We start from the raw sequence: 21,225 nt of genomic DNA, 5'->3' as shown, positions 1-21,225 counted from the left end.
AGCGCGCGCACACACATAGCTTCGCTGGTTATAGCTCCCTCTTCTCCTCCCGTTGAGCCGCGCGTCGTCATTGGCCAGGTCCCATAGAAAGTTCTCGAAGGGCCTGGCACATTCCAGGCCGATGAACCACCGTCCTCCCCGGGCAATGGGAAAGAGGGTCACGGCAACGCGTACAAAGCTACGCGCTCTCCCGCGCGGGGAAGGGGCTTTTCTCTCCATGCTCTCCCCGCGACGCCGCGCGCGCCTAGCGCTGTACCGGCTTGATGAAAATGGGCGCCGATTTCGTGACACTGCCCCTCCCTTAAAGAATATTGTCCCACAATATTCACAACAACCACGAACATCGCGCGCACATGCATGCGCTCACAAATATATGGGGCAAATATCCATATTAACACATTGCACAAATTTCACAACTGCCATAACACATTACAAAATTCACACATCAATGCCATGATGCTCACAAACATAGCACCACGTTGTCGTCAGATACACATAAGAATCAACAACACACAGCTTTTCAAATGCGAAGCGCACGAACCTAAATTCTGAGCTTAATTACAGCCCGCGATCAGTGCGTGACACGCTTCTGTCCGCCAGAGATTCTGCCTTCGCTCTAGGCTCTCGCATTTGAGACGCTTCTATGTTCCCTGATCGGGCTACTGAAAATTCCCTGAGGCAGGACTTATCCTCTTGCAAATCACACAACCAATGTGTGCCGATAATTGCCCCTACAACCAGTAGCGCCGACGGATACACGGGAACATGTGCCAACGCGCACAGACCAACAAAAAGAATCACTGTGATAGTGTTCTTTCCTAGGCACCGGTATTCTTTCCGCTGAAGGTGAAATATCCCAAGTAACGCCCCCATAAGTAGGACGAACACTTGGGCTGCCTGCATCAACGAAGGCCTAGGCATTGCTGACTTTATTTCCCGTGTTGTCTCTTTCTTTTCGGTTTCCTCCTGAGGTGCTTCCATTTGCTTATTCTTGTCTCGAGGCTTTTCTTCCGGCTTCTCATGGCCTTGCTTTCCTCGCCTTGCCTTTTTCTTTTTAGCTTCCTTGTAGCGCACAGGCGCGGGACTTTGTTCAGGATCCTCGGGAAATTTTGCGCCCTTGATATTTCCCAACACCAAATCGTAGATAGGGCGTTCCACGCACAGGGCTGTCAGTTTTCCAGAATAGTATTGAGTCTGCACTTTCAATTTTGCCTCAGGGAGTAATTGAATTGAGCCGTCAATTAGCCTCACAGGGCATTTCTCGCCAGTCAGATCATTCTCCTGAATCAAACTGCGTCTAACGATTACGGCACTGCTACCTGTATCTCGTAGCCCAGAAACTGACTTTCTTCCTATCTTTCCCCTCGAAACCGGCATACGATTCACCGCAGCTCCAGGTTGTGCATGTACTACGGCGTTCACCACTCGTATTTTCTTGTCCTTCCGATTAACCACCTTCTCTGCTTCCTCCTCCTCTAGGTCGTGCACCACGCGGACCTTCCTGCCGTTCTTCAGCTCAACAAAGCCATCGGCATCTTCTTCCTCCATGCGACATTCCGACTCTGACGGAGTCCTCGCGCATGCCGCCTGCGGAGCTGCCTTGTCAGCGTCGGGACACGACATTGCTTTGTGACCCTTCTGTCCGCATTTCCAACACGAGGATGGATTGTTGGTTACGAGTTTACGGCAGTTAGGTGCGATGTGGCCTAGTTGTCCGCAGAGATAGCACCTCGGGGGTGACTTTACAATAGGTTGTGTCTGTCGGAATTCGGTCTTTCGAGGGGTTTCCAAATTTACAATTTTGCTCAAATTCTCGCCTCCCTGGGCTTCCAAATACTGGTCTGCGAGCTCCATCATTTCATCCAATGTATGTGCCTTTCTTTCTTTTAAATAAAGCGACAAACCAGGGTGACAGCTACCCAGAAATTGTTCCTTAATTAGGAGTTCGCGAAGTGCGCCATACTCAAGTTTAATTTTTGAGAGTTCAGTCCAGCGGTCGAAATAATGACTCAGTCGCGCAACATACCGTGTTGCCGTTTCACCGTCCATAGGCTTTCCAGTCCTGAACTTCTCACGAAACCCATCCGTCGTAAATCTAAACCTTTTAAGTAATGCAGCTTTCACTTTGTTATAGCTGCCCGCATCCTCAGGAGGAAGTCTTCCAAACACACTCAATGCTTCGCCGCTAAGGCAAGTGCTCAAGATGGTAGCACATTCACTGTCTGACCAATTTGCATTTACGGCGATCCTTTCAAAACGCAAGAGGAACGCGTCGAGATCGTCTCTTCTCTCGTCGTATTTCGGGATCAATTTGCTTGCGTCTATCCGCAAGCTGCTATGTCCTTCACTGGAGCTATGCACTTCAGTTAAACCGTTGTTGTTCCCTGAGTTTTGGAGCTGAAGTTTCATAGTAAGTAATTCCTTTTATCGCTGAAATTCCTCTTCACGCTCCTTTCGAGCCTTCTCTCTTTCTTCCTCGGCTTCCTTTCGAGCCCTCTCTCGTTCTTTTTCTGCTCTCTCTCGTTCCTTTTCTTCTCTCTCTCTTTCTTCTTTTTCCCTCTCTTTTTCCTCTTTTTCTCTCTGGCTAACCCATTTGCGCAGTTCGGCACCGGACAACCCCAGCTGGGTGCCAGCCTCAATCAACTCTTTAAGATTCATCTCTGAAGCACGAACTGTTTGGGCGTAGCCTTAAGTCTGCTTAGCGAACCTCGCCTAAACGCTTCCGCGCGGCACTACCTCTCGCTATCGCTCTGCTGCTACACAGTTTACGACCTCTTCGTAAACTCTTCTAACTCGTTCTCCGTCCTCTAAGCTTGAGTGCACCAAACGTCCTGTCGCGGACGCCAGAATAATTGTCACCCGTTAATAATTAAGGGGGTATTATTAACGATGCGCCGTTAACGGGCGCACACTCCCAGACACCCTTAGAGTGAGTGGGGATAGCTGTTCCGGTCGCTAAGGAGATGCCCTCGACCTGCGTGGCAAGCTCAGCCGGAATTCAACTACCTTGTAGTGACAGAAGAGGGTGGTCGTTTGGTGCCCAGCGGTCGCCGGTTCAAACCAGAGAAAGGATCGGAGTCAGAAGTAACAAACAAAACATACTTTATGCACAGCAAGAGACGATACAAAGGAACACACAAGGTCACTTGAAATACATAGACGAGAGGTTCACAGAATACAAACGCTAAGCATGCAACTACAGAATGATTCAATAACACAGACTTTACAACAGATCAAACACGAGAGAGTAGATAAACAAACACCAAATTGTTCACCGGGCACTGTTGCAGTCCGACGCCTCAAGAGTCACGATGTGGCCGCCATACGAGACGAGCGCCGCTCCCTTGAAAGTCCGTGGGCTTGCCAGCAGCGGGTGATCCCCGGGAGTCCAGTCGAAACACAGGCGAGCACGTCGCAAAACACTTGACGAACTGACTGACTGACTGACTGACTGACTCATCAAACGGCGCGGTCTCTTTAAATAGGGCGCGCCGCGTCTGTTTGTTAGCACGCGTCAAAGCTAGCGCGCGCACACACATAGCTTCGCTGGTTATAGCTCCCTCTTCTCCTCCCGTTGAGCCGCGCGTCGTCATTGGCCAGGTCCCATAGAAAGTTCTCGAAGGGCCTGGCACATTCCAGGCCGATGAACCACCGTCCTCCCCGGGCAATGGGAAAGAGGTTCACGGCAACGCGTACAAAGCTACGCGCTCTCCCGCGCGGGGAAGGGGCTTTTCTCTCCATGCTCTCCCCGCGACGCCGCGCGCGCCTAGCGCTGTACCGGCTTGATGAAAAGAAAATGGGCGCCGATTTCGTGACAGGGGGGTAGCCCAGCAATTCTTCTGCTCCGGCGAAGTAGGAGAGGTTCCGTGGTGATCTTTACCCCGCACCTCCACCACACTTGTTACGACGTTTATTTAGGCAGATCTTAGGCTGCGCTAAAGAATAGCACACAAGAGCGGGGCAGAACCAGCTTCCTCTTCCTCTTCTCCTTATTCCGCCAAACCTCATCTTCCTTCAATAAGGACCGCGGGAAGTGCGTGACAATATATATATATATTTATATATATATATATATATATATATATATATATATATATATATATATATATATATATATATATATATATATATATGTGTGTGTGTGTGAAGGAAAGAAGCCAACAGTCGGCGAGGCCAAGGAAAGCGTTGGGGATGGTACTTTATATCTTTTTTTAATGCTTACTTGGATAATCACAGAAATTAGTAATGTATTCTGTTTAGGGGAAAGATAATTAAACACAAAATATAAGAAAAAACAACATGCCGATGGTGGGAACCGAACCCACGACCTCCGAATATTGCGTCTGGTGCTCTCCAGCTGAGCTACATCGGCCGCTGTCCCCCCTACTACTTCTCTTGGGTATTTATGTTGTCTGTATACGAACCTTGAGAGTGTTCACCAGCGCCACCCTCAACCATAGCGGCGGACGTGGAACGTATATATATATATATATATATATATATATATATATATATATATATATATATATATATTGTAAAGAAGACAAAGAACTGAAAACGCTGCGGCATCGCCATCACCATCGCTGGGCTCCGGCGCCCATCTCGCTCGCGCTGAAGCTGTGCCCTGCGGCTGGTCTCCCGATCCTGCTGTGCCCGATTTACTGCCAGCGCTAGACCTTCAAACCATCTATTAAATCCACATTTCACTTGGTGGAGGTCAAGCTGAGGTTCCCTGTACCCATCTCGCCCTGGAACTTCGAAGCAGAACGTTGACTACCCCAATGACGGAGCCTACTTCATCGCACCTACATCCGCCAGTCACCTGCACAGGTTCCCTTCGCCAACGGGACCCCGCTACCTTCAGTGGAAGCAGCGATGACGACGTCAACGATTGGCTGTCCACTTACGAACGGGTCAGCCGCCACAATAACTGGGACGACAATCGTAAGCTTAATAATGTCATCTTTTACTTGAGCGACGTCGCTAATCTGTGGTTTCGAAACCACGAGTCCGACTTTACCACCTGGGCGCATTTCAAGACCAAATTTTCTGATGTCCTTGGCCGCCCCACCGTCCGAAAACTCCGCGCGGAACAGCGTCTTCGATCGCGACTACAGCTGCCCGGTGAATCGTTCACCAGTTACATTGAGGACATTGTTGATTTGTGTCGCCGCGTTGACCCGACCATGACCGAGGCTGTTAAAATACGTCATGTCCTCACAGAAGTTAATGAAGGCGCTTTCAATATGCTCGTCGCCAAAGTCCCCACTACGGTCAAAGAAATATACGACCTCTGTCAAAGCTACGACGAACTCCGCAAGGAGCGTGTTTTGATTCGCCAGTCTCAAGCATCACTTGCTGAACTTGCCGCGAAGAGGGAGTCATCTAGCCTGTCTGAAGACATCAAGGCTTTTGTACGGCAGGAGGTCGCGCGGCAGCTGTCTCTGCAGCCATATATTAAGGAGTCGACACCAACTGGCCTTGTTCCGGAGCTTCACCGTGCAATCCAGCAGCATGTGTCTGAAGTCGTCCCTAATCCTGTTCCTCAATCAGCTCCGGTCGCACCCTCAATGCCGTACTCCACGCCCACAATGTCATCGTCCAGCGTTGCGCCACTGAGCTACGCTCCAGCATCGCGCCGTCTCCTCAAGTATTGCGTCGCACGTATGCCGAAGTCACTTCAAGTCCACCGCCTGAGCCAGCATATGCCTATGCTTCGCCCCCCATGCGGTCCGCACCAACAGCTTTTGCTCCCCCCTTGCGTCAGACACCATCTCCATGGCACACTGCAGACAACAGACCTATTTGCTACCACTGCGGCATCCCTGGACACACTACACGCTACTGCCGGCGCCGAATAAATATGGCCTTTGCTGCACGGCCTGCGCCACCTTATTTGGCCCCCCAGTTCCCCGTTCCATCGGGTCCTCCAACAGCATCCCCCGATCCTCCGGACTTCCTGCCTCGTCGTTCGCCATCACCCCGTCGCCGCTCCATTTCGCTAATGCGCCGACGACCCGCTACTCAGCCGGAAAACTAACCGCCGCAGTTCGCGAGGCACGAACTGCGTATTCGACAGAATTTCAAAGTCCTCGTCTTAATCCCGCGAATGTTACTGCTGTCATCGTTGAAGGTGTTTATACTCTTGCGCTCGTCGACACCGGTGCCGCTGTATCAGTTATCAGCCAAAAACTCTGCCGCTCCCTCCGAAAAGTGACTACGCCCCTCGAGGGACTATCGCTTCGTACCGCATCCGCTCACAGTATACAGCCGACAGCTGTCTGCACTGCTCGCGTCGTCATTGCTGCAGCCTTGTACATCATCAAATTCGTCGTCCTCCCCACATGTTCTCATGACGTCATTCTCGGCTGGGATTTCCTGTCCAAGCATCATGCTATCATTGACTGCGCCAGTCCTCAAGTAGAGCTCACTGAATCGAGTGATGCACCGTCTGATGCCCTCCTCCACGAGCCGCGTCCTCGTTTTGCGGCCAAACTCCTCGTAGCTCATGACACAACCATCCCACCCGTTAGCGCTGTTCTGGTTCCCCTCACTGCGTCTTTTACTACCGCCACGACAGTCCTCTTTGTGCCCTCTAACGTTGTCTGCCGCCGCCGCCACTTACCGCTGCCGTTTGCCGTCCTTGACATGAACAACGGCGCTAGCACACTCCTGGTAGCCAATCCTCTTGCGTCTCCCGATATGTTGATCGAAGGGGAGTGCCTTGGCCGCATCGAGCCCGTGGACCTTCTGTTCGCCTTTGATGATGAGTCGTTCCCTGTTTGCCAAGTTGACGCCTTGACCCCAACTCGTGTGGCTTCCGATCCGCTACAACGGGACCTTTTTGACCATTCTGTAGACAGCGCTCTAGAGCCGCGCCACCGCGAGCAACTTCTTGATCTTCTACGCCAATTCCGCTCCTCCTTCGACATCCCGCAGTCTTCCTTGGGTCGCACGACGACCGTTTCCCACCTCATCGACACTGGCGCTCATCCACCTCTCCATCAGCGGCCATATCGTGTGTCCCCGACTGAGCGCCGTTCGATGACATGCTGCAACGCGGAGTAATTAGAGAATCCTGTAGCCCATGGTCTTCTCCTGTGGTCCTAGTTAAAAAGAAGGATGGCTCCATAAGATTTTGTGTTGATTATCGCCGCCTCAACAAAATTACTCGTCGTGATGTGTATCCCCTCCCACGAATCGACGATGCCCTAGACTGCTTGCAAGGCGCAGAATTCTTTTCCTCACTCGATTTGCGCTCTGGATATTGGCAGGTGCCCATGGCAGAGGAGCATCGCGCTAAGACCGCCTTTATTACTCCAGACGGATTATACGAATTTAATGTTATGCCATTCGGACTCTGTAACGCCCCAGCCACATTTGAAAGAATGATGGACACTGTACTGCGCGGCCTAAAATGGAACATCTGTTTATGCTACCTCGATGATATCGTCGTCTTTTCAACCGACTTCCCGACCCACCTGACTCGACTTCGCCAGGTCTTCACCTGCCTAACCCGCGCCGGTCTTCAACTGAACCTCAAAAAGTGCCGCTTCGGTGCCCGCCAGCTCACAATACTCGGACATGTTGTGTGCAAAGATGGAATTCTGCCTGATCCTGAGAAGCTCCGCGCCGTTGCTGACTTTCCGAAACCGACCACTTTGAAGCAACTGCGAAGCTTCGTGGGCCTCTGCTCGTACTTTCGTCGTTTTATTCGCAATTTCGCAACCATCATAGCCCCCCTTACACAGCTCTTGAAAGGCACCCTTAACCTCTCCTCTTGGTCGCCAGCCTGCGATGATGCATTCGCGACACTGCGCAATGTTCTGACGTCACCGCCAATCCTTCGCCATTACGACTCTACTGCACCTACAGAACTTCACACCGATGCCAGTGGTGTCGGCCTCGGCGCCGTCCTCGCCCAGCGCAAGCCTGGCTTCTCCGAATACGTTGTCGCCTACGCAAGCCGTGCTCTTACCAAAGCCGAGTTCAACTACTCCGTTACCGAAAAGGAATGCTTAGCAATCGTGTGGGCTATAACGAAGTTCCGCCCTTATTTATACGGCCACTCCTTCGAGGTGGTTACACATCATCACGCTCTCTGCTGGCTCGCGTCTCTCAAGGATCCGTCTGTCCGTCTCGGGCGCTGGGCTCTCAGGCTTCAGGAATATGACATCCGTGTAGTGTACCGCTCTGGCGGCAAGCACTCTGACGCCGACGCTCTTTCTCGGTCACCGGTGCACTCGCCTAACTCATCGTCCCCTCCTCAAGCATCCTTGTCAGCACTCACCATTGAGGATATGCCTTTCGAGCAACGACAAGATCCTTGGGTCTCTAACCTGCTAGATATCCTTGGCACTACTTCCGCGGCTACGCATCCTCGGGCACTCCGCCGACAGGCCTCCCATTTCACCATTCGGGACGGCCTTCTCTACCGAAGGAACTACAACTCAGATGGCAGAACGTGGCTTCTTGTCATTCCGCGCCACCTACGCTCCGAGGTTTGTGCCCACCATCACACTGATCCTCAAAGCGCTCATGCCGGCGTGCTGAAAACCTATGATCGAATTCGTCAGAGGTACTACTGGCGGGGAATGTACAATTTCGTACGGCGCTACATTCGCTCTTGTACCGCCTGTCAACAACGCAAGACTTTTCGCCACCCCGCTGGCCCTCTCCAGCCTTTACCGTGTCCAGCTCGCCCGTTTGATCGCGTGGGAATCGACCTTTATGGTCCGCTACCATGCAGTGCCGCTGGTAATCGATGGGTGATCGTCGCCGTCGATCATCTAACCCGTTACGCCGAGACTGCTGCACTTCCCGCGGCGACAGCCCGAGAGGTAGCCCATTTTCTTCTGCACCACTTCATTCTTCGACACGGCGCCCCTCGCGAGCTACTCAGTGATAGAGGTCGTGTCTTTCTTTCCGAAGTAGTTCAAGAGCTCCTGTCGTCTTGTAAATCGATACATCGGGCTACAACTGCGTACCACCCACAAACAAACGGCCTCATGGAGCGCTTCAACCGTACGCTTGGGGACATGCTCGCAATGTATGTTACATCTGAATCGGGAAGCTCCAACTGGGACCAGGTACTGCCATTCGTAACGTTCGCGTACAACACTGCCACCAAAGCAACAACTGGGTTTTCGCCCTTCTTTCTCTTATATGGCCGTGAACCATCTTGTACTCTGGACACAATTTTGCCATACCATCCAGATGCTCTGAGTACAGTGCTTTGTCAGATATTGCACAGAAGGCCGAGGAATGCCGTCAGCTAGCTCGCACGTTTACCTGCAACACTCAAGGCTATCGCAAAGATCAGCATGATACCGATACCCCTGCTCCCACGTTCCTGGCCGACAGCTTCGTTTGGCTATGCGTTCCTGCCACCAACAAACTAGACACCAATTACCATGGACCTTATCGCGTCTTGGAACGCACTTCCCCTGTGAACTACGTCATCGAGCCAGTCACCCCTTCTTCCGACCACCGCCGTCGAGGCCGCGAGGTTGTCCACGTTAGCCGCCTCAAGCCATATTACAACCCTCTGGTCGTCTCTTCTCCCTGAGTCGCCAGGATGGCGACTTCTTCACGCGGGGGAAATGTACAGAAGACAAAGAACTGAAAACGCTGCGGCATCGCCATCACCATCGCTGGGCTCCGGCGCCCATCTCGCTCGCGCTGAAGCTGTGCCCTGCGGCTGGTATCCCGATCCTGCTGTGCCCGATTTACTGCCAGCGCTAGACCTTCAAACCATCTATTAAATCCACATTTCAATATGTATATATATTATATATATATATATATAAACGATGCAAAACATGTGATTGTCTATACCCATTCCACACAGGAACTTTATTGTCATTCCCGCCGAATGTTATTTGTTCAGTACAATGACATTCTTTTTTCTGTGTGCTGCTACAGAACCAAAACTAATTCAGTTTGTAAAAGATGGAAATTGCTGCCGGTCTGATTTCACGGCGGCAAACACTAGTCGATGGTCAGGAAAGTAATTTGCCCTGTGGAAGTAATTTTAATTTACAAGTAACCCGGTGCCGCATTACCTTTCTCTCTGGAACACAAATTCTATACCAGTCTTTGTACTCTTAACTTGCCTACATCTAGCTAAATACTTAGCATGATTGGTAATGTCAGCAGGACAATCAGACTTAGCCCCGACCCGGCCGACTCGCTTCATCCATAGCGAGAAAGTGCGAGGGACAGTACACAGAAAAGGAACGAATCCACAGCGCTAAAAAACTCGCAAATAGACACATATAGGACAGGCGCTGACCCCAACTTCTTCTTCAAAACTACAAAATGAAAATTCTTCTTCAAATGATAAAAAACAAATGCTTCAACATCGTCAAGGTATGTATGTCACGTTTTGCCTTCCCTATCTAAATAAAATTCAGAAGACGACTTTCGCCACTAATAGTGATACTGAGGTGTCACTGATGCAATCCGATCCCATCCTTTTTATATAAAAGGCTTCGAGCAACTCATGGGCGACAGTGTCCCTGCTTAAATTCCTAATTTATGTGAGCTTTATAGATCCCACTTTGGCTTGAAAATCTACGATTGACAGTGGGTAGGTAGGTAGATGCAAATTAGGACCGTTTGTCAGAGAACACTTGTACACTGCAGCCCGATTATTCACACATCGGCCAGTGTGTGAATGACAGGGATAATGTGTGTGCACGTTGTCATATATTACGTTGTGCATCCTAAGGATCATTAGATTCAGCCCGGCCTCTACGATACCCAGTCGGAGCCCTGGTTCCCGGATTTGGCGTCCTTCTGGCTGTTTGTGAACGTCAAGCAATCGTCTCATGCTTGTATTTAGGTGACCGTCGAAACACGTGTTTCCGGGTACATGTGATACGAGCAAGCGCCGCTTGCCCAGCTCTCCGCAGCTGCGGCGGCGTCCCGTGGTATATCACGCGGCTGACAGATCTTCCCTCCTCCACTTGAAGTAATCTACCACGCATCCGATGACTTTGGCTCGACAAGGCTAGTAAAGCTTTCGCTTCAGTAAATAATTTATTTAGTCAATAAGCGAATTAATTGATTGATGCATTGTGCCTTTTGTCCGTTGTCCACCGTAGTCCCCAATACTGCTCCAGGGCAAAAAAAAAACAATAAATATGAAGCCAGTTTTTTTTTGTTCATCTTAAAATTTTGGACAATGCCGCCTCCTCCCCCCCCCCTCTTCACGCACACCTGTATAAGCTAGCTGGTGTTGCACACTTACCAGCTTAATAGATTTCCAAATAGACATGGGTATGCTTTTCCTCCTGAATAAAAGCAGCCACGAAAGATTATTATCAGATTCATATGCCCGCCAATTAGTATCTAGCTTGAGCTGATCAAGAGTGGGCTTTCTTTAAACTGTGCCATGTCATAAAGGGTGTTCTGGTCAAGTGTCCTGCGATCTGTGTGGAATTCCCCGCAGGAGCCGTCAATTTAGTGAACGAGGGTACTGAACAGAGTTATTCAACCTTTCTTAGTCCTGGATGACGACTAATCTACGGAGCTTTTATTAGAACCAGACCATGCAAGGAAGGTAGTGAACTGGTTCTCCAGATCACGCTTTTAGCAGTTCACTTTCGTCGTCAAGCGTGCATGTGGGGCAAAGCAATCATAAAATGAGGCGCCAATGATGGTCTCGGTACTGGCACCAAAACTAAATAGAAATCCAGGTGTATATACGCACGTCTGTGGACATGTGTGGGAATCCGGCGTAGACGCTGTCGGCCACTTGGCGCCTGGAAGCATTGAGAATGGCGAACGCTCTGTTGAGGTTCGCGGGCAGCGGGTCTGGTCTGGCGCTCCCTCTTATCGGTGACCACTCGGCGTTCGTGTCGTTCAGCAGACGCCCGAACGCCTCGGAAACCCAGCCCATCAACTTTGTCACGTCCTTCATGGCCCGCTCGGTGCCTTCGAGGAGGAAGCTGTCGATTGCGTACGCGTAACTCTGGTAAGCCGTCGTGACACACTCCTTTCGCTGCTCTTCAACAGCCAGGTCCGAGCCGCCGTGGAAGCTCTCCAGGAGGCTAACACTGCTGAAGCCCACCAGGGCCTGTACCGCGAAGAAGCCCACGAAGCTGGCCATCTTGTCCTCGCCGAACGCGGCGTGAAGTGCGAACAGTGCCTTGAACGTACCGACGCGGTCGACGAACATCCCCGTGAGCTCGAGTAGAGACTTATTGAGGAACCCCTGCGACAGTGCTTCCCAGCGGCCCTTTGGCACAGACGGAGTCCAGCGCACGAAGGACGTCGGGTCCGAGCTGCTGTTTCCGTCATCTGCCGCAGGTGTGCGGACGTCCAGGTAGCGCTTCATCTCGATCAACTGGGTGAAGAGCTCGTCGCAGTGGGTCTCGTTTATGGGCTCGAGGCTCTCGTAAGAGGTGCGGAAGTGATCCTTGGCGTGAATGGTGGTCACGTGCTGGGAAATCTTTTGATACGTCGAAACAAACTGCAAAAGGGACATGTCAGCATGGCTGAGCGTGCAATGGAGTCCGAAGGAAACTAGTACTCCCTAATCCTCCAAATGTATGCAATAGCCGCCAGGACGTCTTGAATACGTTGTGCTAACGCACGCCTGTTTTCATCAGCACTATTTAGAGGCGTATAGTGAGGCTGTCAACCCAATCAATATGTCCTGGAACAACAGTTGGCTGACGCAACCCCTTGCTGTTGAGGCTCTTTCCGGGATAGTATAAATTTTTCGGAAATCGATAATGAACCGTGGAGATTAGCGTGCATTAGCAACAAAAACGTTAACACTATCTTAATTACTGACCCATGACACTATGTATATTGGGAAGGCGATCGAGAGAAAACGAAAGGTGTAATCAAATGTCAGCCAGTTAGTATGTTATGAAGTTTTCATTCAAGAGATATAATACGTTAATTCGAGCAAGTTAATCTTGTCTGCTTTTAATCACGATTAAAAGGGCGCAAGAAAAATGCGTGAAGGGAAGTCGATTTATCGGAAAGGCTTAAAGCACTTTAAGACCTCATTATTTGTTATTTTTTTGTACGTAAAAGTTATTCGATGATCGAGAGAACCTAGGTGGAACAGGATTATTTATCGTGACGTTGGCTTTTTAAAGCCCTTATTCGAAGTACAGGGTCTGAAAACGCTGCGGATAGCCATAGTGTTGTTCTCAAGTGGTGCTAAGAGCGCGCAGTCTGTAATTTATGCGAAATGCGGCATGCACAGTAATAGAGGGCTCCAGACTGATTTCGACGACAAGCGTTTGTTTAACAGGCACTGGCATCATGCACCACGTGATAGTGCATTTACTCTGTGTAAAGATTACCTGTCCGCCAAACTGTATGATGAGTGTCAGCGGCCCTTCCATGACGGCAACGTCGACGTCGAAGAAGACGGGCTGATAGACGCGGAGCGACATGTGGAACACGGCGGAGAGGAAGTCCGGCTTCTGGTCCTGCTTGGGCCAGTGAAGTCCCGCGGAGGCCAGGGCTTCACGCACTTCGGCCATATTGTCCCGTTCCAGCGGCGACAGGCAGGCCTTGATATAGGCGAGCGCCTTGTCCACGGGCTCTTGCTTAGCACCGATACGCGGATTCAATCCCGCCATGCGCTTTGCAATTTCCACGAGGAAGTGATCCCAGTTGACCTGCGAATGACCGGAATAGGCGCTGCCTTCATGATATCCTTCGCGCACAAAGATGCAAAGGGAAGCAACAGTCACTCAACATAATAACGTGATAATAGAGAGCATTTATTATTAAGTAAAAGAGGCAACCACGTGCCGCCGGTACGATCCGAACCTTTGACCTCCGAATTTCGCTACATACTGAGATGCGGCAAATCTGTGCGATGTTCTACTTTCTTATGATTTATGCGTGGCCTATGATTTATGCGTGGCCTGTCTTGAAACTGATCCCCCGCGCCACCCTCGTCCATATGTAAGTGCGTGGGAGCTCCTAAATTACCGCGAATCCCAGTCGCAAAAAAACTACAGATGTTCTTTAGTCACAACAGAACTCCTGGGCGGGTTTTGACACTGAACATGTTGTGACAACAGACATTTCTGTAGTAACGTCAGAAATTTCTGTTGCTACAACAGAGATGCGCTGCAGAACTTAGGACTATAGAAAAGTGCGACACAAGAAACTACAGAAATGAAGAAAATTCTGATGTTTACGAGAGAACTACAGAGTTGTATTGTTGACACAGCAAGAGTTGTTGTCGGGCTAGTTGGCTTGAATCATGTAATGCCATTAAGGCTATGCGCAAAAAAGACGACACAAAAAACAGAGGCAACGACAGGACGAGCGCAATCCTGTCCTGTTGCGCTCGTCCTGTCGTTGCCTCTGTTTTTTGTGTCGTCTTTTTTGCGCATAGCCTTAATGGCATTACATGATTGTTGACACAGTTCTGTATTTTTTTATTGATATATGCCACATTGAACGTGATCTATCAGGGATGGTGGCAGGTGATAACTTTCCTATGATACCTATGATATCTAGGCATCAGCTAATAAACAAAAGAAAAATGAGGTGCTCGGTCGTTATGAGAAAGATGCAAAGTGAGCCGATAGCCACTTACACTAAGGAATAGGGGATTTTGTTTCGTGTTGATCAATCCGAACTAACAACGTAGTCATAGAGGCAGGATTATATTATAGCAGTTGGTTGTAGTTTCCAATGAAGTTCCTCAAAGAATATATTAATGTTTCACACTAACCCGAAAACACCCATCATTGGGACATTTATTTTGCTGCGTTTCGGCAGCTTTCGATGCAAATGCACAGCACTAAAAAAAATAAACAGGTCGCTCGCCACCACCTCCCGCCGCGAGTGTCAATTTCGCGCGTCGAACGAGGGGATGCACTTGGATGTGATGTCAACGGTGAGAAGGCGCGGCTAGGAACGCGCACGAGCGGTCGAGAGGAACAATTTTCGAATTTTTTTATAATTTACAAGGTGCACGCAGAGCTTATAAACTCGACTTCAATACTCACAAAGAGCACGTAATTCCGAATTATAGTATCACCATAAACATTTTCAGGATTCTTTTCATAGCTTTTTCACACGACTTACTGAGGCACGATATCGACTGAAGAGGAAAACCAGCATTATTAGTAGACATCCTCAAAAACTGCTGGTCCAGCTAAAATATTAGTTGTGGTTTCATTCTGGTTAGCCCTAGTTCAATTGCGATAGCAACGACAGAAGCTTATTTTGCCTGCTATACTATTCCCCTATCACGCCCTATCAGTGTAAGGTGCTACATTATTGGGGACACTTACGCTCATCCTTTAAGAGTATGACGCGAGAGCCTAAGCTACCAGCCCACATATAAATGAAAAGGGTTCAATGCTGCTAACCGAATGTAGAGCGAAAGCATTATTAGCTGCCAGTGACTAAGCGTTCTTCTTCTCCTTTGTCTTCATCTTCTTCACGGCTGTGGAAGGTCGAACTTGGCCCTTCCCGGGACGACGCGACGGGCCGAAACCTGGCGCAGTATTCCTATTTCAATTAAATGCAGCCTTCCATGTGGCATGTCCTGGAGCTCTAATCAGAGCACAACAAATGACACTGCAACCGTTGTCGGGCAAAGTCGATATGGCTAAAGTTTTTTTCGAGAGTGCGCAAAGGCGCCAGTGGCATCGCTCGTAAGAAGCCTTTACAGATGCTTACAGAATGCAGCTTCTTTTTTGGTGATGAAGATTCAGTTCGTAAGCAATTTGCATTGCGCAAAAAAAAGGTTTTATTGTGCGCCGAAAATATTTTATGGTAAAACTGTGCTGCATATGTCTCACGTACAGAGCACCAGGAAGTTGCTTTAATATAAAGTTAAGTAACAACTGTCGCACTGCTGTAATATGGGCACTGTTGTTTGTGTTATTGTGGACTATACGTTCCTTCTGTTTCATTTTAGAGTGCAGCTCTTTGGCGCCCGTTCCTGAGTTTCGCGCCGTCGTCGCCGTCGGCTTTGTCCCTCAGAAAGCAGCCCCAATTGTTGTTGTTGTTGTGGCTGTAGGAAGAAGGAAAAAAATGTACGGGCCTGCTACTGGCTCTGTAGCTGAGCCACCTTCGCTGCCTCGTGCAGACAGAAGAGAAAGTAGAGAAAAAAGAAAAAGAAGAGGGAGAGAAAGACGCGCGCCGCAACAGCCGACGTCCAACACCGAAGCGGTGGTGGGTGTAATGACGGCCTACAACAGATAAAACTTCTGTGGCAGGCTAGCCCTGTCGTATAGCGAAGTGTTATCAAAGCTGCGGAACTACCTCGCCTCAGCCACGCTCTCTCCGCTCACCCTTGCCACTGTGATAAGGTGGCTTATTAAAGCGCGCTGCGCCAGCCACCGCAGCGCAGTTCTTTCGCTTCCGTTATGACGGAATAAAGCCGTTTCTGTCTGAGCTATGCTGCTTCAGTTGTCTTGCCTAAAACACGACATAATGGCGACGAGGATGGCGCATCTGGGCCGGTGTTACGCCCACTGAAGACCTTCGGCAGAAGACCAAGAACTGTAGCATCTATAGCAACGGGAACGCCTTCGCCATGACTACTTTCGGGCAAGTTGAGCATTTTGATGATTCTACGACTGGTTGGCTTTCGTATGAAGAGCGGTTAGAAGCATATTTGCGTGCTAACAAGGTTCCGGAAGACTTAAAAGTAGACGTGCTCCTGAGTTTGATCGGACCGCAAACTTACGCACTTCTCAAGTCACTGACTATTCCGGATAAGCCCTCGTCTAAGCCCTATGCAACGCTCATAACGCTACTTCGCAATCACTTGTCTCCGAAGCCGTCGGTCATCGGCGAAAGAGCAAAATTTCACCGCCGGTCACAGAAAGAAACTGAAACCATATCGGAGTTCGTGGCCGAGATAAGACACCTTGCTCAGACATGCGATTTCGGCGAGTTCTTGGATTAGTCACTGCGCGACCGATTTGTCTCCGGGTTGCAGCGCGTCGACATCCAACGGCATTTATTTGCCGAAGATAATGCCCTAACTTTCCAAAAAGCTGTCGAGCGTGCCTTGTCTTTTGAAGCAGCAGTGCGAAATGCGCACGTAGTGCACCAAAGGAATGCCGATATACACAAAATGCCTAGCTCAAGGCCAACTCCCGAAGCAAAGACGGTAGCATGCTATCGATGTGGTTCGCCCAAGCACGGAGCAGCATCTTGTCCGCATTCGCAAGCAACTTGTTATAAGTGCCAAAAGAAGGGACACATTCAACGAGTTTGCAAAAGTCGTCCGCGACGTGTGAAAACGCTCACAGTAAGCTCATTCAACAGGCAAACAAAACTTGCTCTGAATGACGTTACTTTAGACACACGTGCCGTGCCTTTTATGGTGACAGTCAAAGTTAACAGTGTACCGTTACAGATGGAGCTGGACACCGGAGCTGCTGTCTCGATAATTTCACGCAACCACTGCAGGAGGCTTTTTCCAGATTTGCACCCGCAACGAACCAGTCTTCGACTACGCACGTACACGGGTGAAGTAATCAAGCCCATTGGAGTGTTTGAAGTCAACGTGGAAACGAACGGCCAAAAGCAGCGCCTACCGCTCTACGTGGTGCCACAAGACGGACACTCACTTCTGGGACGGGAGTGGCTACAAAATATTCGGTTTGACTGGAGCCGTATCTGGGAGCTGAACGCCGTTAGGGGTTTGCCTTGTGCGACCGAAGAGTCGTCGGAGAAACTTCAGGCCTTGCTACGAAAGTACACGCAACTGTTCAGCGAAGACTTGGGCAAGATAAATGGTGAGAAAGCTACTCTTTATTTCAAAGACAATCAAGAGCCTAGATTTTTGAAGGCAAGGACTGTGCCATTCGCATTACGTCCGGCAGTAGAACAGGAACTTGTGAAGCTAGAAAAGCTTGGCGTTATCTCACCAGTGGCTAGCAGCAAGTTTGCTACGCCGGTTGTGCCGGTCATTAAAGCTGATGGCTCAATAAGACTGTGCGGTGACTACAAGGTCACCCTGAATCCAATTCTAGACACTGAGCATTATCCGCTTCCAAAAGCAGACGAGCTTTTTGCAATCCTTGCGGGAGGAAAGAAGTTCTCGAAACTTGACCTGAACAGAGCATACCAGCAGGTAGAAATGGACGAACGGTCGAAAGAATACTTGACGCTAAATACACACAAAGGGTTGTACGTCGTCAACCGCCTACCTTTTGGCATAGCATCAGCTCCTGCAATCTTTCAAAGGATAATGGATAACATGCTCAAAGGACTCGAAGGGGTTGCATGTTACATTGATGATATTCTCGTAACGGGAAAGACTGATGAAGAGCACCTGCGTAACCTCGAAGCTGTTCTGAAACGCTTGTCAGAAAGAGGCGTTAAGGTGAAGACTCCTAAATGTCAGTTCTTTAAGGACGAGCTTCAGTACCTCGGTCACATTGTAAGCGCTGATGGCGTGCGTCCAGCCGATGACAAAGCGGCAGCTATTTCAAAGGCACCGAGGCCAAATGACAAGCATCAGCTGCGGTCCCTGCTTGGCCTAGTTAACTACTATGGAAAGTTCATTCCGAACCTATCCAGTGTAATTGCACCGCTCAACAGGCTTTTACGCAGTGATGTGCCCTGGGTGTGGAGCAGGGAATGCGAGGACGCCTTCGTTGAAGTTAAGAAGTTGCTGTCCATGCCACCCGTGCTTACCCACTACGAGCCCGGATTGCCACTACAGCTGTCTTGCGACGCATCAGCATACGGCATCGGAGCCGTGCTCTCTCACGTCCTATCAAATGGTATGTGCAAGCCAATGGCATACGCATCAAGAACATTGACTAAGGCAGAGGCTAGCTACAGCCAAATTGAGAAAGAGGCACTCGCCCTAATTTTCGGTGTGAAAAAGTTTCACTACTACCTCTATGGCCGTTCATTCATCCTCGTAAGCGATCATAAGCCATTGCACACCATTCTCGGGCCCAAAACAGGCATTCCTACGATAGCTGCAGCGAGATTGCAGCGTTGGGCCGTTTTGTTATCTGCCTACAACTACACGCTCAAGTACAAGTCGTCAGCAGAAAACGCAGACTCGGATTGCCTTTCGCGGCTGCCGTTGCCTGGCAATGATGATGAAGCACCGGAAGATAAATTCTACGTTCTGCGTTTTGACTCGCTTCCAGTAAACTGCCGTGACATAGCACGCGAGACCAGTCGTGACCCTGTACTCAAAGCAGTCATGCAGTACGTTTTGAGCGGCTGGCCGAATCGCGCTCCGAATGACTTACTGAAGCCGTTTTTCTACAGACGTTTGGAGTTGTCTTTGCAGCAAGGATGCCTGGTGCTGGGAACTCGTGTCGTCATTCCTGAGCGCTTCCAGTCGTTCATGCTTGAGGAGCTGCACCAGGGGCACCCTGGAATCGTCAGGACGAAGGAGTTGGCGAGAAGTTACGTGTGGTGGCCAACAATTGACAGAGACATCGAACAGAAAGTGAGTGCATGTCAGTCGTGCCAGTCGCAGCGCAACATGCCGTGCCCTGCTCCGCTTCATCCATGGGCGTGGCCTAGCCGGCCCTGGGAACGGGTTCACGTCGACTTCGCAGGCCCATTCAGAGGTGCGATGCTCTAGATAGTCATAGACGCTCATTCTAAGTGGCCAGAAGTGTTTGAAATGAAAGATACATCCGCAGAGAAAACCATTGACCGTCTTCATGAACTTTTCTGTCGTTTCGGTTTTCCAGAGACGCTTGTATCGGATAACGGTCCGCAATTCACATCGGACGCGTTCTGTCTGAGCTATGCTGCCTCAGTTGTCTTGCCTAAAACACGACAAGCCCTCACCGCAAGCGGCGTTGATCTACCTATCCCACCCCATCAGCGCCAGAACCAGCCACCCCTCCTCCGCTCCACTTTCACGTCCACCTACCTATACTTCCCTTACGGCGCGATTCAGGTGCCCATAGAAACAAGCGTGACAGATACTGCGCCTTTCCATTCCCGTGAACCAAATATGAAAGGCACGCTTCAGAGCTCAAGTGGAAGACGTGACCACACATGGTACATACTGGAAAAATAATAATTCATGAAAACTGCGAGCGCCCACACCGAACTGCACTTCATGTGTAACCGAGAATTCACACGCAGAAAAAAGCAGCGCTGCCTCCCGCAACCTCCCGATAACTTAATTGCTCTCTTCATTTCTCCGACCACAAAGCTTCCTTCATGACAGCGAAGAACTGTTAGTGGAGAGTTTCTTGAAGGAATATGTGTGAAAAATAAAATAGTTCTCTGTAATTTTACATACCTGTAAATGTCTTGCTCGAAACATTTGCCTCACTCTCGAAAGCTGATGAGCTGCGCTCAAATTTCGCATTACGAAGTGACGTAATCATCAGCAAGTTTGTCTGCCAGTAAGTAAGCCCAAAAGGCGCTGTGGATAGTGTGATAAATAAACAAATACACGAGAATACACTTGAGACACGAATGACCACTTAACAAGTGGTATACAGCTTGCCCCTTTCTTGTGGCTCTTCCTATGTAGGCCAAACTGGCCGTTGCGTTAATGACCGGCTACGGGAGCATGCAAAAAATGTAGACAATAATGATAAAAATTCAAACCTTGTAAAGCACATTTCTTCCTGCATTAGCACGTGTAGGGCAAGATTTGAGATGACAAAGATTCTAGGCAGGAGTACCAATGTGAAAGCCCGGCTTGTCTTAGAGGCCTTCCATGTCAAAAAACTATGATCGCTGCGTAAGTGATGCTTCGTTGCAGATCTATGATGCTGAAGTTTCATATCTTGATTCGTTTGTGTAAAATTGCAGTGTTTGTGATGTGTGTGCCTGCTCTACCTTTACGCATGCTCTGCTTTTCTGTATATATGCTGTTGTTGCTTCACCCCATTAAACAGTTAGTAGTTGCGCTCGTGAACCGCTGTATGTGTTTCTTCCTGTGTCCTGTCTATGTTGTTGCGCATTTCTCTTATATAGTAGCAGCTATCAGCTCTTCGCAAATAACAGCAGACGTCCTCGCCGAGGCTGAGACTGCAGAAGTCGAACTGCAAGAACTTCTTAGGGCGGGTCCTCACTACAGCTGCAACAAGTCCCCATACCTGGACCGACAACGATTATCTACTGCGATATGTCCACAGCACGTAGCAGGCCTTACGTGCCCTTTCCCCATTGTCCTGACCTCTTTCTAGCTGCATAATTTCAGCCATCCCGGCATACTCGCCTCTACACGCCTCGTGGCCGACCCCTATGTCTGGCCCTGTATGCAGC

General features: G+C 49.7%; 1 protein-coding gene across 1 annotated transcript in view; it reads right to left on the bottom strand.

Annotated features, from left to right (window-relative positions):
- LOC146180325 (uncharacterized) overlaps positions 1 to 21,225 on the bottom strand; it is a 199,949-nt gene that overhangs the window by 94,981 nt on the left and 83,743 nt on the right. Inside the window, exons 3-4 of the mRNA XM_084580365.1 lie at positions 13,329 to 13,649; positions 11,717 to 12,478 (exon numbers count right to left, since the gene is read on the bottom strand). Coding sequence (XP_084436491.1) covers positions 11,717 to 12,478; positions 13,329 to 13,649 — 1,083 coding nt within the window. The remainder of the gene's footprint in view (positions 1 to 11,716; positions 12,479 to 13,328; positions 13,650 to 21,225) is intronic.

The sequence above is a fragment of the Amblyomma maculatum genome, chromosome 9 (assembly GCF_055883805.1).
Source record: "Amblyomma maculatum isolate TAMU_Amacu chromosome 9, ASM5588380v1, whole genome shotgun sequence".
Classification (NCBI taxonomy): Eukaryota; Metazoa; Arthropoda; class Arachnida; order Ixodida; family Ixodidae; genus Amblyomma; species Amblyomma maculatum.
Note: the sequence above shows the minus strand (reverse complement) of the source record. Positions and strands in the feature narration are given on the sequence as shown.